This window comes from Maniola jurtina, chromosome 16 (genome assembly GCF_905333055.1).
Source record: "Maniola jurtina chromosome 16, ilManJurt1.1, whole genome shotgun sequence".
Taxonomy (NCBI): domain Eukaryota; kingdom Metazoa; phylum Arthropoda; class Insecta; order Lepidoptera; family Nymphalidae; genus Maniola; species Maniola jurtina.
In genome coordinates, this window is record NC_060044.1 from 13,749,007 (window position 1) to 13,776,345 (window position 27,339).

Here is a 27,339-nt window from a genome sequence, read left to right on the forward strand (position 1 = left end):
TAGATACCTATCTAGTACACCTACTTACCTACCTACTGTGAAAAACTCTAAGTACTTATAAATATTCACAAAAGCAAGACACAAAATTTGATGAAAAGCAGAATTAATTCTAACTCATTCCACTATCTAAGAGACACCAAATATCAATCGAAATCTATATAAAAAATATATAACAAGAAATGCAATTTGATAGGCTACTAAAGTTATTTGTTCTAAAAAACCGTTTGTTGTTTCCATTAAAACTGTCAATGATTGATTCGATCAGGCACAAGACATGCATTTTCTGCTTCCCTAATTATTAAAAAAAGTCGCATTGAACAGTCGGATTGTTGTGAGCTAACAATTGCTCAATAGGACGGCTTCCTTCCGCGAAATCTGGCGATTCTTTGCGGAAAGTATCGGGTTGCCGCTTTCGGGTGTCGAATTCACCTCAACAAGCAACCCACAATACGTTGACAACACCTCACCACTTTCCCAACACTATTTTGGGACAGATACTTTTACAGTGACTAATTATTATATTATTTGCAAAAATATATAAATTCACTAGGGTATCAATATCATGCCCATGACCGTTGTCTGCATAGATTTAGATTTTTTAAACCCCCAAAGGAACTCTTTCATTTTCCGGGATAAAAGGTATTCTATATCCATCTCGAGGATATAAACTAACACTGTACCAAATATTATAAGTAGATGATTCCCGTACATTCATCCATGTGGATTTAGGTCTTTTAAGGATCCCGGGAGAATTCACTGATTTCCCGATACAAAAATAGCCTAGGTTTATCTATAATCGGGATGCAAGTCATCCCTATACCAAGTGCTGTTAAAATCGCTTTTAAACGGATTAGTTTGAGCAATTTAGCAGACACACTTTCGCATTCATTATAATATTAGTAAGAATTACGTATAAGAAAAATGTCTATAAAACAAATCAGGTTAACTTACTAAATACTCTACCTATACCAATGATAGGTACTAATAAGTATTAGATATTAATACCAATGAAGATATTGAATTTCTTGACCTATTAACTAAGAAACGCGAATAAAGTCACGAGTGCTCGACAGCTAATTGGTACTTACTAAGTACCTACTCAATACTCGTTATATAAAATCATTAGGTAATTGATTGACAGATTAGGTACAAGATAACGGTATTAGGAAATTAACAGTAGTAGTTGGTAGGTACAAAATTAGATAATAAATAATGAAATTCCACATAACATTAAGTGATAAAATTGTGTTCAGTAACTTCAGTAGGTATAGGTAATCGAAGAATGTTATTATTTTGTATTGGATACTTCAATTGGTAGAATTTAGAGCTTTAAATGTAATAAAATATGTGTAGAAGTGTTAACCGTGTACTAAGGTTTGCATATTTAGTTTTTTTTAACCTATTGTGATGTATTTATGATGTGAATGGATTGTTAACTATGATATTGGTAAGTTTGAAAGGGGCGTGTATAGCCTGCAAAACTGTGTTAGATTTATTATTTTGTGTTTATCCTGTGTGTGTTACCGGGACATAAACTGTGTATATATTTAATATTTGATAATAAAGACATTTTTCAAACAAACAAACAAACTTCAATTGGTAAAAAAAATTGCCTAGCTTAAGAGCTCGTTAAAAAATAGATAGATAAAATAATTTATATTCTAAAACTCATAAGTTATAGAAATAAAGTCAGTTAAGTTAAGTTTTGCAAGTACCAGACCAAAGGAATTTAAGAGATCCTTGACCTGAAAACTTTTGTACCACCTATGTAAAACGTGTGATTGCAATGAATAAATTATGATTATGATTACGATTACTTTTTAATTTTACTTAATTTATAAGAAGATATCCTGAAAAATATGTTCACAGCTATTGTCGTCCTAGCACTAGTGATGGGTCGCGTTGCGCACAAAATATCGAGTGTCGAGTTACCGGCAATCGATGGCAATTGACGGCGTAAGGGGATAATGGGCGTTTTTGTTGTGCCTGAGATTCGAGCCGAGACTTTGTGCCCTAATCGAATAATCGAATTATGCGATTTGCTGTCGGAGTTAATTGTGCGCGCACAATGCGTCGTGCGTGTACCGTAAGACCGTAGCAGTGTGACGAAGGTACCTACGATTACCTTCGACATCAAGCAATATCAACCGATAGACGTCCACTACTGGACATGTCTCTCGTATAGATTTAGGGGCATTCTATCTAAAACTGTCTAGCTATGCACTACTCAGTTTTGGTTCGTTTTTGTTTTTTTCTTGTATTAAATTTTTGTAACTTATCTTATTTCTTTTCATTTTTGTATCTGTGTACATTTTTATACTGGGCCATTTGTTGTTTAAGATGAACTGTTTTAATGGGTGTGAACTTTTCGTTGGAGACGGTTTTGGTTTCTGTGTCTTTAGTGCGCGTTAGTTACGTCTAATGATATATTATGTGCATTTTAAAAGCAATTAAATATCACTTGCTACAACGGTGAAAGAAAAAATTGTGAGGAAACCTGCATGCTTGAGAGTTCTTCATCATATTCTCAAAAGTGAAGGAAGTTTGCCAATCCGTACCTACTCGGCCAGCGTGGTGGACTCTGACCAAACCCTACTCATTCTGACAGGACACCCTTGCCAGTGGAGAGCCGGCGTTGTGATCATGATGATATCTTAGTACTAGGCACTGACCTGTATCCTGTCCTCGGGCAGATCGGTTTTCAGCGAGAGCATTTCACGAGCGTACACGTCGGGGTAGTGCGCGTCCTTGAACGCCTTCTCCAGCTCGTCCAGCTGGTACGACGTGAAGATCGTCCGGCTGCAGGAACAGAAGACAGATGGGTACACATGGATAACATCGGCTTGTCTGAGAACCGCGTTGCCTTTTCTGGCGACAGACGATCTGGCTGATTTTATGTACAAATGCAACGGTTTCAACATGAAAATGCAGCCAGTATTATTGCCACAGCTTCTCTAACTAGGTTCATATTATGGAATTATGTCCAGCCCTACGATAGGTTCAGTCCAGCTACAGACAGATTGGTAGACACGGATAAATGGTATTGGTGAGGCTCGCCGGACTTCCAACACACTCGTGTCTCATATGTGTAGATACAAAAATTATGTTTTTACTTTGTAGTGCTTTGGAAGTCGGTTTTCGAAATATTGCAAAAAATCGAGAAGATAATAGACATGGCAATGTCACAGTTCACGACAATGAAGGAACTTCTAAACAAAATATCGAGGCTTCAACGTCGCTGGCAGGGTTCAATGTTAAATGTTGATCTTCCCAGTGTAGGCTTAACTTTGGAAAAATGTATCTTAACTAGGGTTATATAAGCGAATAAAAGGATAGTTACCTATGTCTACGTTTTTTCTTCTTTTTCTTGCCATTGTAGCCGGTGAGCCCGTCGACCGTGAAGTCTTTCGCTACTTCTAATGATGATACACCTGCAGCAAGAGGGATAGCACATTCAGTTAATTCGATTTTCAGACAACTGCAGTTATTAGATCCATATCGCAGCAAATGCTGAGTGGAGTCAATTTTGGTACCACACACCACGCATCTCATCTTATTTCGAGCTTATACAATAGGTATAAGTATTATCTTATTCTGTGGCACCGAAAAACACTTTTTCTTTCTTTCTTTCATATCTACTAATTTGATCAATGTGAAAGTTTGAAGGTTTTTGTTCCTTCACGCCACAATGACCGTTTACACAAACAATTCAGATGAATTAATAATTAACAATAGTTTAGGCGTCAAGCATACCTAGACTTTATTATTGAACTCCAAGTCTCTAGTCTCTATCCAAGACAGAGAGTATCTTATTAGGTATCGACTGGTGAGGCTCGCAGGACTTCCAACACACTCGTGTCTCGTATGCGTAGACACAAAAATTATGTTTTTACTTTGTAGTGCTTTGGAAGTCGGTTTTCGAAATGAATTTTAATTCCAATAAAAGAAGAACGCGCTATTCTCTGAAGAATAAACTGTGTTAAAAGCACTCAATAAACACGCAAGTTTACCCAAGCCAGCTATCGACATGTCCCGTAATCCTGGGCCGGTTTAGCGACACGCTGGGGATTGTCACATAATTACCGAATGTGATTGCCAAATGAATTAGTAAACAGGCGTGCGGCGGGTTAATAGAATAGATCAGCGCCGGGGCGCTGGGGGTGCTGCGCGGGGGAGGGGAGGGGTGCACTCCCTCGGGGACGCCGGGTAATTGAATTTGGCGCCAATGAATACGACAATGAATTATTAAATTTAGAGCGGTTGCCTTATGGACCCGGGGGTGTTGTGGCCAGGGGCGTAAGAATGCCTGGACAGTCTTGGAGTTTCATTCCTTGAAAATTAAACATCATGGGAAATCGGTACAATTCTGTTATACACACAATACACTCCTATCAGTTTAGTAAAGTTTCGAGCTAAACTAAACTGACTGATCCAAATCTAGTCAATACTTACCTATCAGAATGACTTTTTTGCTGAAATTCATGTTGGATGACATAAAAGTAGGGTACCTAGTAAGCTGAAAGACAATTCAGTTAGATCACACAAAAGCAGATTACTCAGTCAGCATAGAGTTAATTCAGCTGGACGACATAAAAGCAGATTTTTTCCGAAACTTCACCATAATTGCCCCATTAAAATATTGCCATCAGATTCAGCTTACATTTTTCCACTCTTTTACAGCAACAAAAATCCTTTGGTTAGTGAGCTCTCCCTAACTTATATTTTGTGATATTGCAAATTTCTAAATCTAGATCACCCAGGTAATGAATTATTGCTACCCATATTAAAGACGCTGAAGTGTGTTTGTTTCTTGGTTTGTCCTTCAATCACATTGCAACGGAGCAATCGATCGACATGATTTTTTTGCATCGATATAGTTAAAGACTTAGAGACTTGGAGAGTGATATAGACTACTTTTATCCCGGAAAATGAAAGACGGGGATTTTGAAAATCTAACTTCACCCAAACAAAGCCGTATTTACTTAACTCTAAAAGTTTGTATCATATACTTAACTCTAAACATCGACTTTGAATGATGATATTTTTTGTGCATTTTAATTGTATCCTGAAAAAAGTATATTAGTCATGGAAGCCCTACCTAAGACATGTGGGGTAAGATTTGTATAACATACATTACCTATTACTAGTAAACTTGTAAGGACTTCATGTATTCAGCGAGCAATGTATAAGGTACAGGTACTAAAGTTTGTACGGTAAGTTTCGTCGGGCCGGTGGACAGAATGCGTAGCGAATCGCAAATGGATTAGTCAGAAAGGGTGAAATGTTGCTGGTTAGTGGAAGGTCAAGCCACGTGCTGTAACATGTTTGTTTTGTTGGAGATTAGTGGATAGGCGTGAACTTGTATTTGTTCAGAACAGATAATAGAAATGTGAAGTTTCTCCATCACCCGCTGAGCGACTCTCGGCCTTCTTATGAGGCTCAAAATTCATTTCATTTATATCCATAGTAATCCATATTAAATAATAATATTATAAATGAGAAAGTGTGTCTGTTTGTCTGTCTGTCTTTTAGCTTTTCACGGGTCAATAGTTTAACCGATTTTAATGAAATTTGGCACAGGGTTAGCTTAGGTACATCTCGGACACTTACATAGTCTACTTTTTATCTCGGAACATCAAAGAGTTCCTACGGAATTTTTTAAAAACCTAAATCCACGCGGACGAAGTCGCAGGCATCCTCTAGTATATCATAAGTGGCACGTGCTGCCACTTTTCATTTTCCTTCCATAATTACTTACATTAACATACACAGGTTGGTAGATATAGCCGCAGCCAATCAACCTACGAAGCCATTTTCTTAATCAGGACGCTTCGCAGGAATATTTTATTGGTCTTGCTACAGTGTTGGCTTGGTCCCGGCTGTACGGAATAGAGCGGTAGAGGGTATACACGTACACAAGCAGATGTAGCCGCAGCCAATCAACGGGCCCGGCCAATCGATTGGCCGCCGCGCGCCGCTTGACCGGGTTTCCTTTGTCTCTGGACTGTATCAAATTAAGTGGCCTGCTTGTGTTATGGCTGTGGTTATGTGAATATTCATTACTATAAACAGGAGAGTAATAAATAATATAATAGTTGTCCTGACTGACTGACTGGTCTATCAACCACAGTTTAAACTCTAAACCATTGGTATGTTATTCTAGTGCAATTATTGCATCTATATTACCAGGGGTCGACCGTCAGTTTGCGGGAAAATAGACTAATAAGTAGGCAAGTAAGTACCTACTAAGTGTAAGGACGGGATTCACAAAGCATTTTCTACGTGATCATTTTTAGGCGTTGGGGGCGCGATATCTACCCAGAGGAGACACAGGTTCGAATCCTGCCGGTTCCGCAATTTTTAGGATTCCCTACCTCAAAAGAAAATCAGAATTCTTATAGGATCACTTTGTTGTCTGTCTGTCTGTCGTGTCTGTCAATAAAACCTATAGGGTACTTACTTCCCGTTGACCTAGAATCATCAAAGGGTACCTAAGTAGGTAAGTAGGTACTCTATGGGTTTTGATTCCCTTTTCTTGACAGATATTACGGACAGACAGACCAACAGACAACGAAGTGATCCTACAAAGGTCCCTTTTTTCCTTTTTAGATACGGAACCCTTACCTACAGTAAAAAAGATTTTTAGCACGATTTGATTTTTCTTCTATTGTCTTGTTGAGTGAACCATATTGGCCTCCCTCCCCCTATAGAGCTGATCTCGGAATTAGATGCACAATGGCGTCAATAGGTACCTAGGTAGCTGAACAGTCTCTCAGCCTTAGGTCTCATGTTTGTTGTGTTGTGACGTCACAACGCAGTAAAGTGGCAGCGCGCTCTCCACCAGAAGTAGCTTTCCTTCCACAAGAGTCATATTTTTCACTCCTCGGCTTTAGGGAGGGTCCTCCCATTCAAAATGTTCATTGTTATCCTACACACGAATTCCAACTCTAGAGTGTTAGCTTAGAGTTTATTTTACAATGTAGTAAGGAGTCCATGGAGACGCATAATATTACCTACGTGCTATTGGTTTCCGCGTTTTACGTGACGTTGGTCCGTGATATTATTTAAAACAGTTTTATCGTAGATGTTGTTTTGCAATAATAATAATTAGTTACTAAAAGATAGATGTCGCTAGTGTTTAAGCTGTGACCTCAAATTACCTACGGGACTAGTAATCTTATTACTTATGATCAGTAAATTATTTATTAAGTAATTGTTAGTACCTATAGGTACCTATCTACGCGACAACGCGGTAGAGTCAGAACTGTATACCTAAGTACCTACCTATTTTCACTTTGGAAGATGTTGTTTAATGCTCTTAAGTGCCTAAGTACATATAAAATAAAGATTTATAGCTATCTAGCACTGATTTTTAAGTTAAACTTGACTAACAGATAAAACCACCAAAACTCTAAAAATTGTAACATAAAGCGTCCAAATACAGGCAATTTCGTCGCAAATATAATAAATATGGCGTATGGAGGCACCGAGGCTTGCTGATCTCATATATTGGGCCAATCGCCGCGAGTGGCAGCGCCGGCAATTGCCAATTTCGCGAGATCAGCCTGAGATTACGTGTAGGCACCGCGTCGCGTCGCGTCGCGTCGCTGCCGCGGCCTCTTCAGCCTCGCGATCTGACGAGAGGTGTGCAAATTGGACGGAAATTACAGTCGATTTTTATTAGCTGACTAATACGGCAATCACTTGAAATACGGTAGCTACTTATGGCAAAACAAAATGCAATGTCCGTAAATTAGGTACACTTATACCTAATAATACCTACCATCTTTATGATCAACTCGTCGCCGGCTCACTACTGAGTACGGATCTCATTGCGTCATAGTCTACCACGCTGACCAAGTGCGAATTAGTAGACTTCACACACCTTTTATAACATTATTTTGCACATGTCAAAAATAAATTATTTATCTGTGATTATATTTTATCAGTGAGTGGGGTCTCCCAAAATACTCTTTGTTATTTTAAAGTGTATACCAGATACCTAATAATCATTTTAACCTATCTAACAAAAAAAAGCACGTCAAATCATTGTGACGTCACATGCCAGTATTTCATAGAAGCTCGCATAATAAGCACGTGTTTTGACGTCACCGGATTGCAAAAAATGCACATAAATCAAACTTGATTAATATACGGACGTGTTAACCACTAGGCTATCGCGGGTTAAGTAGTAAGTACGTGGTAGCTGATAATATGATCTAGATTTTTCGAAAATAGACCTGATTTATACCTATTACCTAGCTAATAAGTTAATTTGAAGTAGGTTGGGTAGAGTCGCTTTGAAATCAATTTGCATAGAGGCACCAACACAAAATTAGCTTTTTGAGGAAGGAAGGCAGGTTTCAAGGAAACGCCGCCACGAGGCGAATCCGCAATCATACAAACGGATATTTGATTACTACGCTTTGCCGATTCCCGGGGTGTACATAGGTATAGGTGTAGATACCCCATACCCTGAGTCGAGTCGTGTGCTTCGAGTGGTTTTGGGATTTGTGTGGTGCTGCGTGGTGGTGGTGCGTATTGCTTGCTTGGAGGCTGGCTTTTCCTGCATGTTTAGCAGTGGGAGGGCAGGCGGTGCATATCGCATGCTGCATGTTGCACCATACAGATTTGTATTAGAGGGTTATAGCAAATTAAGCTTTTGGTTCCTTTTAACCCATATCCCAATCTACCTCTGATAATATTTTTTTTGTTTCTATGCGACATCCTATCGGAACGCTAAATCGCTCAGCAGTACGATGGTCTCCCACCAGACCAAACCAGAGACTTAGAGATTATAAATTCCCAAATTGCACCTGCGGCGAATCGAACCCGGAACCTGCCGCTGATATTGAGACTACAGCACTCACCATTGCGTCAGAGAGGTCGTCATATTCTGTAATAGGTAATTTGCAGGAAATTACCTGCATGCGAGGGCAGGTGAGGATTTAAAATCGGCTTGAAGGAGAGCCGCAGGCATGCAATTAGTGGAGGGAGAGCATTCAGAAGCATCGCAATGAGCCAATTTAACCTACCTACGAGCAGTAATTTGACTTTTTCGTCTCTCCGAGATCTTTCTTGAAAAAAAACTAAGCTGACAACATGCCTGATGAACGTGGTTTTTGAAAGATCGTACTCTTAGATCTTAGTAGAAAATTGTTTATCTTGGGCATGTGCTTAGACACAATAGATATGACTTCGTGCAACTCTTATTAACGACTAGCCGATGCGCGCGACTTCGCCCGCGTGGATTTAGGTTTTTCGAAATCTCGTGGGAACTCTTTGATTTTCCGGGATAAATAGCCTATAGCCTATGTGCTAATCCAGGATATTATCTATCTCCATTCGAAATTTCAGCCAAATCCGTCTAGTAGTTTTTGCGTGAAGGAGTAACAAACACACACACACACACATACCTACACACAAACTTTCGCCTTTATAATATTAGTGTGATTTTTATTTTTGTTACTGGCTAGATACAGAACCGCAAAAACTTAAGTAGGCCCATATTTTTATCAGTTATCTAATAAGCTTTCAGTGGCTTATCAAGACGTACTTATGTAATAATTCAAAGCAATCTGAGACGAGGCCGCGGGCGCGTGATTAACGAGAAGACGAGGAAGGGAGGCGTCAGGCTCGGCGCACGGCGCGGGGCATCTTACTGGAGGATATTGCATTTGTTCAGCTTTGTCGATGCTTTACAGCTTACAGAATACACACCCAGACCATAGACTTAGGAGTTGTTACTTCTTATGAAGACTTGAGTTAATTTTAGGTAACTTAAATAAGTTTATTCTTAAATAGATCAATAAACTTGATGTTTATAAGATAACACCATAAAACTAAAAGCTAAAGGAAGCCTTAGAAAACCTCCATGAGCATCCTCGCCATCTTCCTTCCACCTACTATAATAGGTTATACCTATATCGATCAAAAATGTAGGTAACTGTTAGTAGGTACCTCTTACTTAGATTTTATCCCGCTATGGTCTAAATAGAATAAAATAATGATAAAAAATACCTAGAGCTATAAAGGTTTAAAAGAGGTCACAAAAGTATACGAGATAGGTACCTAATTACACGGTAAAGTTTGAATTTTGAGTTATCTATATACATAGATTGAGTTATCTACCAAACGAAAGCCCAACATTCATGAAGTTTTTTCCTCACCAATTAATAAATCCGATAGGATTAAATGGCACAATTATAACCAACCTTGTATAAGGAGGCATCTTTGGGAGCCCAATTAGACTCCATGCCGTACCAATCTCGTACCTATCTAAGTATAGACAGGTACAGTTGTACGGAAGTCTACAACGAGCCAATTCCGTGTTTGGCACAAAGACGTTTGCTTTGCCGACTCTCAGGGACGCTTTGCTATCTCGAAATGTCTGGAACGAATTCCGTGCTACTTATTTTTAAATTGTCAAAGCCTTCGTCACTTGATGCAGAAAACTTCAAAAGGTAATTAGCATTAATGAAACCTCAATAGCTCAGCGGTTAAAGGAGCGCACTGAAAACCGAAAGGTCGGCGGTTCAAACCTCTCCCGCTGCACTATTGTCGTATCTACTCTTACACAAGCTTTACCCTTAATTGGAGGGGAAAGGTTAGCTATTAATGACACGGCTAACATTCTTTAAAACAACAGAAGCAAATAGCCAATTTAATTTTATCGTCAGGCACATACTCGTACGAGCGATGTGAGATATTTTTTCATTCCGTTACAAGTATTGATCTACTGTATTGACAAATAAATAGCAAAATGACAACAAATGAATTAACTAATATAGCGCAAGACTTAAGTCACTGTTCACGACATTTAGGGAACTTCTAACAAAACGTCCAGGCTTTGACGTCACTGGCAGGCATCAAATGTTAGTAGTTAGTACATTTGATTTCACGTCACCATAGCCTAATATTTGACATATCGTCGATTCAGAACCAAACCGAGAGTTCCCTCACTCGACTGACCTAAGTGTCAGAGTCTTATTAAAAAGGCTAATTTAATTTAAGTTACCTAAGCCAATTAAGAAAAAAATTACAATCCAAATATTACTGGATCTAAGTTTTCCAGAGCATCATAGCTAATTAAGCCAATCGGGAAAAAGATTGCAATCCAAGCTTTACCTAAATGCTAGAGCGTCACAAAAAAGGAGCTAATTTGACTTCGGCATGAGCCAATTAATGAAAAAATTAGCAGATATTGAAATTAGCTGGTCGTTATTTTAACAAAAGCACGTGAATCATCAAGCAAGTGGATTTAGGTATTAGATGAGTGTTACTGGCTAACAAAAGCATTTGTTAATTTGTGGTAAACAGTTAAATAAGAATGATTGATTTAGTTACCTGAATAAAATTGTCGAACAGCTACGTATAAGTACATGAAACAAACAAAAATTATCAAATTAAAATAGTGTATTAGAAATTAGAATGTTGTAAATAGTATTTTTATTATAGCTACGTGGTACTGATTTAGCTTCTTGACCTTTTTGTAGCTAAAGTATCTACCATTTGAACTTATTAAAAATCCATCAAGAACGCAAACCATGTAAAATTGCAAGGAGATAAGTATTTATAAAGTCAAAAACGGTATAAAACTATAAATATCATGGTAGTAGAGTAGTTATCTAATGCGCTAGAATTATCATTTGTTTAGTTTTAGTCTTATCCTAAAAACACAAAGTTATTCAAGAGGCATATTAGCTTTTCCAAAAGTTCCTCCGACAAGCATATCGGTGGTCCCTCTCACTGTGCGAATACATGGACTACAATCATCACCTACTTCCCAAAAACGAAAACAAGACTTCTTCATACATTAATACTTCACTATAAAAAAATCCAATCTCTACCTAGTAAGTATGAAAACAAATCCATACTAATATTAGACAATATAAATGCGAACATGTGTCTCTATGCTAGCCTTTCAATCGATTTTGATGTTTGGTACAGTTAAATTCAGCGCACGGACAATGGAGATAGGATACTTTTATCCCGAAAAATATGAGTTCTCAAGGGATTATTTTTTAAGAATTTTTAAGAAATTTATTTTTTCTAAATATACTAAACCGTCGCGGGCATCAACTACATTTTACAGTTTCCCATATAATATATTACCCAATTTCTATGGTTAATATAAAAAATGCGCAAAGTACAACCTAACTAATAGAGCACTTATTAAAACCCTAAGTTAACCGAAGCCAAGTGAGCACAACGAAGGCACTCGCGCTTCGCAATAAAACGATAGCGCGGGATGCAGATATCACGTTTCGTTCACACGCCGCGCCGCGCCGGGCGTGAGGAAAATGGAGCAAAACCACAACGCGCTGATTGTGTCTACGAGTATATTGTGATCTCTCGGACGACAGGCTCACGCACACAACAGACGAGCCTGTCGCAAGTCTGCCGGAGCTTTGAAATTTGAAAACATCCCCAATATTTACCGTCTTATGGTCTGCGGTTCTTCTTCAAGAGTTATCCACTTTTGGTTACGTACCAACATTTTTAAGTTTCTTTGCAAGCTATCTTTTTTCTTAATTCAGATACAAGTTAGCAATGCTTAGGTATAATAAATGTAATATACCTATTATAAATTGCAATGCCCTGGCTGGGCGTCATGTAACTATATACTTATTTAGCTTTAACAGGGCTCTCTCCGTCACTCGCTTCTGCTCGCTTCATACAATCGTAGTTCCAATTTCATTTGAATATTAAGCAACCAAAGTCCATGAAATTTTGAATGAATTCTAGAAACTAATATCTGTGTCTGTGGTGTTTTAGATTTTTCTAAAAATATGTAGTTTTAAAATTACAGGGGCTCAAAGATTTGTATGAAAATTTTTAAGACCGCGTAACTTTAAAACCGAATATTTTAACAGAAATCTGGAAAACCACAAGATTCAAGATTCAAGATTCAAGATTTTTTATTTGCAGAAACATTTTTTACAGTGAGATGTTATTAAGTACATATTGTCCAGTAGAAATGTTTCACCTTACATAATGAGGCATGCAAAATTTGTACAAAGTCATTATTTAAACTATTCTTTGAATTCATTAATCTACATTAAATATATCACATGTCAAATACACAGACATAGATATTAGTTTCTAGAATATGTCTGCAAAATTTCATGGACATTGGTTGCTTAATATTCAAATGAAATTGGAACTACGATTGTATGAAACGAGTGACGGAGAGAGCCCTCTTAAGTTAACTAAAAAATGTACATGACAGCAATGAGATAAATAAATAAATAAACAAATAGGTATAATGTCTGTAAAATGTCAGTTTCTCAAATAAATTTCGAGAAAGAAGTTAATCCAGCTAGGGCAGGCAACGTTCAAAAAGCTTCGAGACGTCTTCTCGTCCGAAATTCCTCCGTGCTTGAAAACCAAAATCTTCGAACAGTGTGAGTTGTTCGAACAGTGTGTGTGTGTGTGCTAGTGATGACATAATATTGATAAACATGGTCGTTATGGGCTTCATAAGAAAGCTCACTTTAAGAGTTACTGTGCGGGAAATGGAGAAAGCTATGCTTGGAGTTTCTTTACGTGATCAAGTCAGAGATATGAGGAGAACCGTAGGAGACCGTATTATCCATAGCTGAGTAGGTTGTGAAGCTAAAGTGGCAATAGGCAGGGCACATAGTTCGAATAACCGATAGACCTTGAGGTCTCAACTCTTAAGGTGCTAGGAATCACAGCGTCGGAAAACCCAGGTAGGCGGACAGACGATATCAAACAAGGCATAGGAGGCCGTGTGGAAGTCCCTGCAAGAGACCTATGTCTGATAGATACAAGCCCAATATCTCTGCACCTTTCGTCAAAATCGGTTAAACGGAATGGGCCATGAAAAGCTTACAGACAGACAGACAGACCCAGTCTAGCATTTATAATATTAGTAGGTATAGTAAGTAAGTAGGTGCGTATGGAGTATGGAAGTATGGATTATTCAATAAAAATATTATTATGATGAATATTGAATCATTGATTAAAGGCTTTACATAAAATTAAATTAACTAGGTACGTGTTGTTTTGCGCAACCGATAGCAATATAATAGCTAGTAATTAAAACAAAGGTTATTGCCACTGACGAGTCAAGTATGTGCTCATCAGTAAATTATCTATTTGCTATGAGTGCGAGCTTATAGCGAGTTTACTTAACAATGTTAATGATGGAAATAATTACGCAGATCAGTAGGGGTGCCAACATTTTGAATTATCGAGGAAAATATCACAGCCGGCGTTCATCATCAATTTCATCAACTGAATTGAAATTCCTGGGACATGTATGAAGCGATTTCTCCTCCTCGTTTTCGAACCGTTAGGATATGGAACGCCCTTCTGGCATCAGTTTTCCCCTTCACTTTTAATATAGATACCTATTGACTTAATAGTAAAGGCATCTTCTAGGCAAGCGCTAGTCTATAAATTAAAGAAAAATCCCAACTTTAATTTCTCTTTCCGTATCCCAAGATAAACCATCTTCACAAACAACAAACAAACATAAAAATTAAAACAAATTCCTGAAAGGCCGGCAACGCATCGGTACCTCTGGTGCTGCAAGTGTTCATGGGCGGCGGTTATCACTTAACACCAGGTGACCCGCCTGTCTGCTCGTTTGAAAGCCTCCTATACATCGTATACAATATTTGTGTTAGTTTTTAGTTTTCTTGTGTTTTCTTGTTTGGTTGCAATAAAGACTTTCTGTCCATATATCTATCTGTAGGTATGGTTATCCTACAAGTAACCATTTGTTTATAATTTAAGACAATACCACTCAATTAACGTTTGAACATGTGCTGTGATCGTGATGGCTGTGTGTGGTGTGCGCTTGCGCAACACATGTGTTCTTAATTACGATCATTGTGCGTGTTATTGGTTCTAATGTAGTGTTGCATGTCGTATGACGATATCGTCTCCATGTTGTATCACGATATCGTCACGATTTAAGCTTGTTGCCTACAGAGGATCCACATTGTACCGATTCTGATGTCAACTATATTTTAGAGAATTCTCATCTTTTTTTACCAATGCAATGTAATAGGAAAGGGAGAGACAAACTTAATCGAAAATAAAGATAGATATATTTTTTTATTTAATTTTTTTTCAGAAAACTTGAGTGCGGATGATGCAAAATCATGAGGTTTGGTGGAGTATTATAGGTCTATGGTCTGGTGTTTATTAAGTGATAAGTTTATTAAGTGAAGTATAGTCAGTGTCACTCAGGAAAATGCAGGATTCTAACGATACCCTATACATCTGTACAGGCATTAAGAAGTTATAATGGAATAAAGAAACTTAGATACGCGACCACTGAAAACATAACACTCCTTGTTTTACAGCCGTGTAAAAAGATAAAATTTAAGAAGGTAGGTATACTTAAATCAAAGACAGAGTAGGTAGTAGGTACCTACCTACCTAAGCTAAGCAGGTACCAAATTGAAATATCATTGAATTATTTTGAGAAATTGTGTTCTCAAAATGATACGGTAGGCAAACTTGATCATATTATTATTCCTCTACAGAACTTGCTAGAAGATTCGAGAATGTGCAGATGGCATAAGTCCCCACTTGAAACTTTCTTCACATTTCTAAACAAATCTGTCAGCATTTTTCTAAACATAGTACGTAATTTGTAACATCTTAGGTTCACAATTACATTATTTGCGGGTGTAGGAGATTACAGTAATACGCACTCCGCTAGAGAGGGTGAGAGGGTGATAGGCGCAGAGCTGGTGGGAAACTTTGGGAAGGTTTTTGAAAAATTTCATCAATATGTTAACTAAGTATGCACAAACTACACGTCGTCGTAGTTAAATTTCACCATTTAGGTATGATTTTTTTAAATCACTTTACATAATTTCACACGGTCTACAGGATACACCGCAGGCCATATCGTCTAGGTAGTTATACTTGGCGGTTTAAGTAAACGTTGCTTTGTCATTTTCGCTCCCTGCCTATTTTTGTTGCAACACATAATTATGCCTTTAGTAGATTATGCCCATGACTTCGTTCGCGTGGCATTAGGTTTTTGAAAATACCGTGGGGACTTTTTGATTCTCCGAGATAAAATATGTCCGTCTTTGGGAAGCCGGCGATGTCAGCACTAAAATTTTGTCAAAATTAGTTAGCGGATAAAAAGGTACCTAACAGGCCGACAGATAAAGAGACACAGGTGCTGTGAAGTTTAAAACTTTCAATAAGTTCTTTTTCGTTTTTGAAAACACACCTATCTCAGCAGAACTAACTACCAATTATTTGTGCAATAGAATAAAACTTCTTTTTATGAAACAAATTAAAACATTTACCTGAATTAAATAAAAATCCATGAATGAACTGACCTGCTGAAAGGTTTAATTTTCCATTCTTTGAAAATGTAGAGGAATATTACAATCTTTTTGGGGTTATGAACTGCTTTCTCTAGATTGCCCACCAACTCTGTGGCTAGGAGGGCGGGGGCGCTAGTTGGAGGGGGCAGGGGGAATTCGCTGGGGGCTCGTTAACGCTACCGTTTTTTGAAAATGATATTGTTGTTCCCGTAATGATGTAAAAACTTGTTCCTACGACACCGATGTCCGTTTTAAAACAGATTTGTAGAGATTTTGGGAAATTCCCCGAATGTTTACCTACTTACTTAGGTATCTAATCGCTTAGGTATCTGTTTTGTCAAGTTTATGTTTTAGTGTCTGATAATATTTGCACCGAACAGTGGAACCAAAATTCCGTAGTGACAAAGTTGCGTGGAAACAACCTACTAAACTTTAAGTTGCCTTTTTTTTACTCAGATACAAGTTAACCCTTGACTGACAATCTCACCTGGTGGTAAGTGATGATGTAGTCTAAGATGGAAGCGGGCTGACCTGGAAGGAGTATGGCAGCTTTTATCAAACCCATACTCCTTTGGTTTCTACACAGCATGGAACCGGAACGCTAAATCGCTTGGCGGCACTGCTTTGCTGGTAGGATGGTAACAAGCCACGACCGAAACCTTCCACCAGAAATTATAATATTCAAAAGCCCTACCGGGAATCGAACCCGGGACCACTCAAATGAGAGCACAGCCCTTACCACTGCATTAGGGGGGTCGTCAAGATGGTGTAGTGTATGGTGTTACCTAGGTAGTAAATATTGTAACTTTTTATGATTTGAAAAGAGCAACTGCTGAGTTTATTGTTAGCTCTTCTCAGTAGAATTTTCATTCCGAACAGTGTATGAATCCCAGAGGTAGCAAAGACACTAGTTGACGTACCTACATGAAATAGGTTAATTTTTTAATTTGATTTGAAATATTTTTGCCAATAATAAAAACAAGACCCCAATTAAAGTGTTAGAAGCGACTGCGCACTTACATCCACTAAAATTTTGGCACCTACGACTAATTGAAGGCTCTTGACATCAAGTCCCCTAGCCTGTGAGTTGTGACCTGCAAGAAGGTAAAGGTGATGTTTCACTAGCGCTATAACTTATGTCTTTTGTGATACAAATAAACTCATAAGAAGTTTTAAGTTTTTTGAATACAATAACCTATGTTATTACAAGTAACTTTTGTACCTGTAGATATTCCTACAAGAACAACAGTACCTATTTTGTATGTTAACAGTAAAATCGGAATTTAAAAAACGGATTATAATAGCTAAGTATTCTGTCGTGTTTTTTGATAATAAAGTAGGTATCATTTGTAGAGTCCTACTGATAAAACTATCATCGTCATCATCGTGAACCGATAGATGCCCACCGCTGGACATAGGTCTCTCGGAGGGGCCACACGCCGCAGTTTTACGCAGCCGCTATCCAGCGGCTCCAGCGGCAAAGTCGTCAGCAGCTGTCCGCCCAGTGAAACTACTGAACAGATAAAATCTGCACTTTTTGTCAATTGCCTCTTGAATATACAGTGCACGTACCGAGTCAAGAGATTGTAATCTACAATTACTTATTGAAAAAATTTTATTTTAATATTTTCTAATTTGGCAGAAATCAACTAAGCAATTAATATCTAAATACAAGTATTACATAATAAATACAATTGACTTAAGATTTTGGCTTTTATATTAATAAACTATTACATAGTTAATATTAATATTAAATAATATATAAGTATATAATTATGATTTATCTGTGCTGAAAACACTACATTCTACAATATTCATATTGTTTCTCACGTAGGTGAGTGATTTTTTGTTCTTTTTGAAAAAAAGAACTCTCCTAAATATACTACGACTAGAAGATGCCCGCGGCTTCGCCCGCGTGGATTTCGGTTTTTTAAAATCCCGAAGGAACTCTTTAATTTTCCGGGATAAAAAGTAGCCTATGTGCTAATCCAGGATATTATCTATCTCCAAATTTCAGCCAAATCCATTCAGTAGTTATTGCGTGAAAGAGTAACAAACATACACACACACACACACACACATACAACATACTTTTGCCTTTATAATATTATAGTGTGATACTACTGCTCAAAATATTGCGATATTCAAAGGTCCTGAAGTTCTTGATGTAAAAAATAGTTAGATTTTTTCATAGAATCCAACCAATTGCCTTGTTTCATGTATCTACTGATGGAAAGTCCCCCTTAGTTTCCCTAGCGTAGTACATTCGCGGGCGAGGCCGGGGGGCGAGGCTATACAATGATTCACAAAAACTTTACTACTCGGTCAAGCTAAGTTTGCACCTCGCGTTGATTACGTCACACTGACGCTTAGGTACGGTATGCGAGCCGTACTGACGCGACAAGACGACCGCGGGGAGGTGAGCGGGGAAGTGGGAGAGGCGCCGCATTCCAGCGAGCTGCAAACTTAGCGCGACCGAGTTTTATACGCGAAGGGATAATATCCATCAATTTGCTATTCGGGGCACAGCTCGCAGATAAGAGTACTTTACAATAATACTTTTTTATGAAAATGTTAATATTTCAAACTAAATTGAATGCTAAGTGATTCAAGCACACTTTCAAATAATAATAATTCCTAAGCAATTCTATACGCTTGTAGGCTAATTAGGTAATAATACCTAGGAATTATTTTAAGGGTTCCGTTCCTGAAGGATGCCAAAAGGCAGTGTAATATCACAGGTAATAGGGTCACGTTGCACTCTGCGGAAACGGAACCCTAAAAAAGAAAGATCCACAAAGGCCGATTTAAACAAAACTGACAATCATCTAAACATTGACTGCTCACAAAACCTCCGCCTAGCATTGTTGCCACTCGCCGGAGTGGAAAAATATAATGGCCGGATAATAACATTATAGCTTTCTTGTAGGGGGAGGGGGCGCGGGAGTGGAGGGGGGTAGGCGGAGCGTCCGACGCACGTCTTACAGTAGTTCTAGGTCATCTGGGTTAGGGCAGCTACTTTATAAGACTTCAATAGGACAATACCTTAATAGCCTGGAACATATTAGCTAAAAAATTTGAATAGGCAGACCTGAAACATTGCTTTCTAGCATCCAAGGTTGTCTATCATGACTGTAATGTCTTCTCAAATATCAAAAAAAATCGTTTTAAAGAAGAGCTCATTGATGTAGTTAGGAGGAATCTCATCATCATCATCATCATCAGCCTGTGGACGTCCACTGTTGGACACAGGCCTTCCCTATAGAACGCCACCACACCCGGTCCTCAGCCTTCCTCATCCAGCCACTTCCCGCCTAGAGGAATCCACTATTAACCTAATAACTAAAGTTATTATGAAGAGACAAACTTTTGAAGACTTGTATATAATAAGATAAGATTAGCTGATGTCTAGGACTTCTTCTGCGTGGATTAAGGTTTTTAAAAATCCCGTGGGACTCTTTGATTTACTGGGATAAAAGTATATTATGTCATCAGGATGCCAGTTATTACTAAACAGATGATGCCCGCAAAATCCCGTACTTAGGAAGTGTTTGATTTCCGGGATAAAAAGTAGCTTACGAGTATGTACTTCGACGGAATGCGGCACCAAACATCAAAATCGTTTAAACGGATAGGCTGTGAAAATCTAGCAGACAGACAAATAGACACACTAATTTTGGATTTATGATATAAGTGCGGATTGCTGTTAAAGAAAATCAGAAAATTTTCCAATTGCTACGGTCACAAAAATAAATTTTCAAGGACTCAGTTGTACTAGAGAAATAGGCCTTAGTATGAGAAGGTACTCGTAAGGTCTAGAATGTTTCCACTTCATTTGCGCCCGCTTTATTCGTCAAGTGTCAACGATGTGTCTGTCCTTTATCGTTTCATTCTATTGCTCAGATTGCTTTAGATAAATAATGATAAATAATAAAAAAGGCTTTTTATTTCTCATATTCCTTAATTAGTTACATATTAGATTGGTTTTGTTAGTTATTATACATTTCCTAAGTTAGTATGGTTAGTAAGTGAACAATTTTTGTTATGGAACATGAGCCCCTTCGCGGGCAAAGGCCTCCTCCAACCCCTTCCACTTCTTCCTGTCCTTGCCAAGGTACAGCCAGTTCTTCCCTGCAGTTTGGATTGCTTTAGATACGAATGGAAAATTAAAATTCTTGTGTCGTCTAATGGGTGAAGTGAATAATTCAATCCTATCTATAATCTATCTATAAGTAAATAAGCAACGTTGTTGTTACTTGTTAAGAATTGCATGGTAAGTATTTTTTGACAAATGAACCAGCCAGCGCTTGCCAGGCCTTCGATATTTTATAAAAGCTGAAAGTGTCTCTGCGTACTGTCTCCAACACAGAGAGGAAAACTCAACGACTATGAAGTTTGGATCATGGTGGCTTTGGGAAATAACAGGTAATAGAGGTGTAAAAAAATAACTTACTTCAAAGTAAGTCTTCTTCGGAATAGTATTAGAAATCATATCATGTATTGTCAGAGTATCGTTGCAAGTTTCAATCCCCTGGCAGATACTTACCCTTAAACTTTAAAAAATTATTTAACTTTAAGGGACTCTGGCAGGGGGTTGCCACGACACTAAATATCTGACAATGCATGACATGATTTCTAGTACTATTCAGAAGAAAATATAAAAAAAATTAGACCTTATACCACTTAAGAAGTCAGCATAAAAGCAACCTTCCAAAATATTGCTAACGTTCCAGTAAAATCCATCTCGATTAACCAATTAACCACTGAAGTTAAAATCACGTTTAAATCTAATCTAAAACGCGATGCTGTGAAAACAATGACGCCTCAAAGATTTCTCTGAGGCGAGAAAATCGTTAATATGTATGCCGTCAAAGTGTGATAACCGACAACGAAGGCGAGGGTAATGAGCTGGCACTTAGGGACGGGACACTACCTATTATCATTGCTAATGGCGTGTTCCTTCAAGAAAATCTTCCTCAACCTGACAAAAGACAATCTCAACGTTATTCCCAAGGAAATAAAGTTCGTTTTCAGGCGGCCGGTTGGTTTTCCGGGTGTGATCGGCACTTAATTCATTATTCGATCAGTGGCATAGAGGGGGGTCGGGGGAAGTGGGAGGTTTAATCGTAAAATATTATTGTTAGCCTTATGTAGGTGAGGTCCCGAATTGATCGCTTCGATTGTAGGCTTTGAAGCTTTGAGCTCAGAATTAAGGCTTCATTGTCATTTACAAACACCTGCTGAAATGTTTTTCTTTGCGTCTTCCTTTCAGTCTTTACTCTTTACCTATTTAACCTCTGTTTTTTAGCCTCAAGGAAAGGGTTAGGCTTCGGAGTAAATATACCTACTTAGATATTTACTTGTCAGTATCAGTGGGTGGATTTACAAATCTAGTATGCTCATAATATTAGATAATACTTGGATATCGATTGGCTTAGTTCACAATAAAATTTCAATTTCAGAATTGGGATGGTGACTATGTCAAAAATAGGTAAAGTATTTCTTAGGAACTATCAAATGGGAATCTTCTGTAACTCATTTGAGTAATTTAAGTGCCTTTACTTGATACCAAGAATATACCTAGGTACTACCTAATTGTATTGATGTAGGAGGAATGGTGTGCCTTTAGTGTTTTTTGGTTTTTTTTTCGGTTGCATTATGACTTTTGCCGTATTTGACCATGGTACTCTTACTAGGTGGTACCCGGTACCAAATTTTGGTTAAACACGATCTCGTCTTTCTTAATTACTAGGGTACAAAATATTTATTGTACATACAGATGTATCTACCTCATTCTTTATAATCATTTTATAACTATATTATCTTGTAAAATTGAATTATTGATATTCAAAAAATACACAAAATTGTTAGGTTCTTTTAAAAATAAATCTTTGAACCCTTTTTTTACAGAAGTAGCTTCTGCTACACGTAATGTAAAATATTCTCCCTCAAAAACCCAAACTCCTGAGTGCCAAAAACAGTTTAAAAAAAACTGGCTACATGTGAAAACCTATCCGATTCAAGTCTACATAGCATTTCAGTGCTTATAGTGTAGGAAATAAAGGTGAAATGTGCCTGACAGCAGTGCAGACTAGCGCTGAGTGTTTTCTAATTGAATTCTGTAACATAGTCGGAGTGGTCGCGAATATTTGCCCAACACTCAGTAGTAATTAGTCATTTGATTACTGACTTTAGTCACAATATAATGTGGTATGACTTTACTGGATTATATTACCTACCAACTGGAGTGCAGCGAGTAATATTGGAAAACTGTAGGTGAAGACATTAGTGGATTGGAAAGTTTCACTTTTTTAAAGATATTAATAATTTATCTTTGATGAAAAATTTCACGATAAGATACGTAACGTGAGGACATCAAGAAGTGGCAACGTACTTAGGCTAAGTTCATATGGCCGCGCGGTACCGCGCGGAACTACGAACCGCGCGGCACAAGATCAATATAAACGATAATTATCGTCTACATTACCGCGCGGTACCGCACGCCAACGCGCGGCGCGCTCTGACCCGCGCGCAAGATCTAGAACCGCGCGCTGCCGCGCGGCACAAGTATTTCAAACCTGTATCGACCTGTTCAGTTGATCCGCGCGCCTTGAGACGGAAAGACACATAGATCGATGCAATGAGTACCGAAGATGACATTGTGCCTATCGATTTGCTTATCGACGAAATCGAAAAAAGAGATGCGATTTGGAATCTTAACTCTAAGGATTATTCAAATAAAATATTAAAAAGAAGGTCTTGGGAAGAACTAGTTTTAATTTTTTGCAAAAATGATGATTCCGAAGAAAAAAAGAAAAATTTGGGTAAGTTTTTTTTTAATTAGTTTTATTTATTTAAAATAAGTTTTATAAAATCATAGGTAGGTACCTATTACACCATTTTATCTTGCCAATCTAATTTACCTTCAGTAACAAAATAATTTGTGAATTTAGTTCGAATATTATCTACTTCATGGATTGCTCGTCCACTGTTAGTTGGATTCACATTAGGTAATGGCGCTGGATTGATCATATCATCCTGATTTATACCATCTCTCATCCTTACCAAGTTATGTAAAACACAAATAGCTTTGACGATATCAACAGCAAAATCTATCTTCACGTCTATTGGCCGGTGTAAGATACGCCACTTGTTACACATTATGCCAAATGTACATTCGACATACCTTCGTGCTAAAGAAAGGCGGTAGTTAAATATATTTTTTTCTTTTGACAACATTTTACCACCATAGGGTCTCATCAAATTTTTAGTCATAGCGAAAGCCTCGTCAGCTACAATTACGTATGGTAGTTTAAATGCATCGCTCTCATTATTTGTGATAGATCTAGGCTCTGGTAAGTTCAACGAATTTTCTGAGAGTTTTTTGAATAATGACGTTTCCTTGAAAACACCCGAATCACTGTCTTTTCCGTAAGCTCCAACGTCTATCCATATGAAGCAATAGTTAGCATCACATAAAGCCATTAAAACTAATGAGAAAAAGTGTTTGTAATTGTAATACATTGATCCTGATTCTGGTGGCTGTATTAAACGAACGTGTTTGCCGTCCAACGCTCCAACACAATTTGGAAAATATGCTTTATTTTCAAATTGTATAGATATTTGTGTCCAGATTTCTTTTGTTGGTGGACTCATGACCAAAGTTTTTAAATTTCTCCATAAAACTTGGCACACTTGCTTAATTATACCCGATATCGTAGACTTGCCAATTTTATAACCATATTGTAACTCTGCAAATGAAGAACCAGTTGCTAGGTACCTGTAACATAATAGTTATTTAAGATACACGTGCATAAAGTAGATCTTTACCGAATAAGTGCTACAGTGAAAACACAAGCATAGCGAGTGTTTACAGTGTGGCACGCGAGCATAAAGTGCATATGCTCACGTGCCACGATAAATATTCCATTTCTATTCCTACTCCTATTCCTCGTCAAATTCCTATTCCCATACCTATTCCTACCCCTACTTACTCCTATGCCTACTCCTATTCCTATTCCTAATTCTATGTCTATGTCTATTTCTTTTAAGTAAATCTTTACTGAATAAGTGCTACAAAGAAAACACATTCATAGCGAGTGTTTACAGTGTGGCACGTGAGCATAAAGTGCACAAAGTACAATTTGCATAAAGTAGGTCATAAGGACTCTTTATGCACCCGTATCGTACAACATTTTTCAATAGTTTTGCAATGCAAACTAATAATTAATTATTTACTTTCTAGGATCGATTTTGCAAAAAAAATGGAAAAATTTACGAGATGCCTATGTAAAAGAACTTAAGAAAACAAAACATTTGAAGTCCGGTTCCTCAGCATCAACACCATCTTCATTTGCGTATTTCCAAAGATTGTCATTTCTTAAACAAGTTGTCCAGAAACGAAAAACTGACAACAGCCTTGATGTTGCGGAAGTTACAGAGAATCCTGATTTGGATAGTGCAGTTAACAGCAGCGGCGTTCAAGCTTCAACAGAAAATGTGCTCCGGAAAAAATTCAAACTTCACCCTGCCGATGAACATTTTGCAAATCTTTTACAACAAAGCATAAATACTCGAAATAATAATGCAGCAGAAAAGAAAGATGACGATGAAGATAAATTATTTTGTCTTTCATTGGTTAGGGAAATAAAAAAAGTTCCTGAAAACCGGCGTTTAAAACTGAAAATTGAAATTTATAATTTATTAGAACGATACCAAGCTACACGAGCACAGCCACTTGAAGATTTTAACTACCCGTCTACTTCATATAGCTCACAACGACCACCCAGAAACTATCATGCTTCATTTCAAAGTTCTCAATATAGCAACCCAATGCAGTACTCTGATAGAGAATCAACACAATATGGCTATACAACTAGTTCATACACTTCACCTCCCACAAGTTCATCGCAAGTAACATCACCCCCGGGTGATGTTACTTGTGACCCGTCATACGAAGATTCTCAAGAATTAGATCTGTTCAATTAAACTAAAAGTTAATTTGCCAAGAAGCCTCGCTCATAATTTCTTATTTTTTATAATTTTTACTGTGATTATGATTAATAAACAGTTAACTTACCGCAATGTTACAATGAGTTTTTCTTTTGGTGATATGCAATATCTTACAGCATTTTCACTGGATTTTAAATCATTTTCAATGAAATCGTATAAAAAATCAAAGGTTGCAACTGACATACGGAAATAATTAAAAAATTTTTCTTCATGTAACCTCAACTCAGGGTATAAGGTGACAAACAGGCTTGAAGAAAGTCTGTCACTTAATATTGGATGCACCCAGTATCGCCTTTGTCGTCTTCTGCGACGTCTCAGTCTTCTATATAAAATCCACAAGCAAATTGCCTCCTCCACGTCCATTGTATATCAATGTTAATGCCAGACTGGCGCTCGTATATACCCTGTCATGTGAACTCTAACATCGCGCGGCGGCGCGCGGTGCCGCGCGGCCATATGAACTTAGCCTTATTGTAATTATTCGCCTAGTGATGATTAGGCGTATATTTGACATAAGGCAATTTACACTTCAATTTTATCAGTACAACGTAAGTTTTACAATGCATTTGGGACGTGCGTAGGTAGGAATAACTTAAGAAAATCCAACAGTTGAAAAATTGTTTCCTAATGAAACCGCGTTTAACATAGGATTTATTGTAGGATGTATAAAGGATGTATTAGGTAGAATCAAAATACGTACCTAATATCGTTTCTTGAAATAACTTTGTTGTAGAAGGGTATCTAAAGGCCTCTACGAGACGTAGAAGCAGCTACGAAATAATCGTAGCAGAGTTCGATTCGATATGTGTGAGGCTTGTTGAGTAAGATTGGTAAGATTTTTGGGGCAGCACTATTCGTTTGTCTGAACCTTACTAGCCTAGATTCAGCTTTTTTTGATCCTGACTATGTTCCCCTAAATTTTGTAAGGATTGTCTAAATGATTCACATAGTTATCGCGAACCAGCATCATTTTTGGCGTTCAGCATGTTGATTACCTACGAGTATAGGTTTTATTAGAAGTTTTTCAAGAGTGTTGAAATAATAAATTGTGAATTTTACGAGAAAAGATTAATGTCGAAATCCATACTTATAATATTTATTGTGTTTTGTAATGATTGTGTTGTAAAAGGGTAAAGGTCTCTCTCTACAAGACATAGAAGCAGTTCCAAAACTTGATAAGTATAGATAGTAGCGTCGGGTTCGACACGACAGGCTTGTAATGATGAGTAAGAGTTCGGGGGCAGCTGTAATCGGCACTCCAGTATTCGTTTGCCAGTTCGCCGAGTGGCTCTCTCGGCTCCGAGTCGGTGGAAACAAACTATTTGAGCACATCTGCGAATGTAATGGAATACGCAATTGTGTCGTTGTTTGCTCGCTGACGCCGAGGGCGGCGTGTTTGCACAGTGTTTTGCTTATCACAAGGTTTTTGATCGCCTGTCAACACTCAAGATCCGACTCTCGCCAGTTCAATCACTCGGAGCGAACTGATGACTCCGAATTAGTCATAAATTGATTAGGGCACACAAATTAGCATACTTTGCATAGTGAAGTGGGCTAACACACTCGTGTATATTAAGTGGTACTTATGTTATTGTCTGTTGAACCGAGTTGTAGGCTGCGAGTAAGCGATTTTTAATTTCTGTTACGAGGATCAGTCTATATTAGCTAACTTTTTTGCATATTTATCTCCTCTATACTATCTATACGTAGCTATATATAGGTATCAATTACTTATGAGTAGTTATTAGTGTAGTACATCGGTGCTCGCTTAGTAGTTCAGACGTCTGGCTCCTATGCGGGGTGTCAGAGGTTCCATTTCAGGCACGCACATCTAACTTTTCGAAGATATGAAGGTTTTAAACAATGAAATATCACTTGCTTTAACGCTGAAGGAAAACATCGTGAGGAAACCTGCATGTCTGAGATTACTCCATAATGTTCTGAAAGGTATGTGAATTCTGCCAATCTGCACTTGGTCAGCGTGGTGAACTATGGCCAT

At 37.8% G+C, this 27,339-nt stretch overlaps 3 protein-coding genes across 4 annotated transcripts in view; 1 reads left to right on the forward strand and 2 right to left on the reverse strand.

Annotated features, from left to right (window-relative positions):
* The window catches only part of LOC123873066 (visual system homeobox 2-like), a 131,460-nt gene that overhangs the window by 57,857 nt on the left and 46,264 nt on the right, over positions 1 to 27,339 (reverse strand). The window contains exons 3-5 of one of the 2 annotated variants that reach the window (XM_045917749.1): positions 11,347 to 11,367; positions 3,341 to 3,431; positions 2,673 to 2,799 (exon numbers count right to left, since the gene is read on the reverse strand). In XM_045917749.1, the coding sequence (XP_045773705.1) occupies positions 2,673 to 2,799; positions 3,341 to 3,431; positions 11,347 to 11,367 (239 nt within the window). The remainder of the gene's footprint in view (positions 1 to 2,672; positions 2,800 to 3,340; positions 3,432 to 11,346; positions 11,368 to 27,339) is intronic. The other variant, XM_045917750.1, reaches the window with a different exon arrangement.
* On the forward strand, positions 22,732 to 25,417 carry LOC123873068. Its single transcript, XM_045917752.1, has 2 exons — positions 22,732 to 23,152; positions 24,574 to 25,417. The coding sequence occupies exons 1-2, from the start codon at positions 22,969 to 22,971 to the stop codon at positions 25,314 to 25,316; spliced, it is 927 nt and encodes a 308-aa protein (XP_045773708.1). The 5' UTR covers positions 22,732 to 22,968; the 3' UTR covers positions 25,317 to 25,417.
* LOC123873067 (protein ALP1-like) lies at positions 23,154 to 25,825 on the reverse strand. Its single transcript, XM_045917751.1, has 2 exons — positions 25,408 to 25,825; positions 23,154 to 24,108 (listed from the first exon to the last, which is right to left on the reverse strand). Exons 1-2 carry the CDS (start codon positions 25,701 to 25,703, stop codon positions 23,220 to 23,222), a joined length of 1,185 nt encoding a protein of 394 aa, XP_045773707.1. The 5' UTR covers positions 25,704 to 25,825; the 3' UTR covers positions 23,154 to 23,219.

What these genes read in the sequence shown, in the direction of transcription:
- LOC123873067 (XM_045917751.1), bottom strand. Translation starts at nt 25,703, where the DNA reads ATGGACGTGGAGGAGGCAATTTGCTTGTGGATTTTATATAGAAGACTG. An exon ending in AAACTCATTGTAACATTGCG is followed by an intron (nt 24,109 to 25,407) that starts GTAAGTTAACTG and finishes ATTATGTTACAG; the next exon opens with GTACCTAGCAACTGGTTCTT.
- LOC123873068 (XM_045917752.1), top strand. Translation starts at nt 22,969, where the DNA reads ATGAGTACCGAAGATGACATTGTGCCTATCGATTTGCTTATCGACGAA. An exon ending in AGAAAAAAAGAAAAATTTGG is followed by an intron (nt 23,153 to 24,573) that starts GTAAGTTTTTTT and finishes TTTACTTTCTAG; the next exon opens with GATCGATTTTGCAAAAAAAA.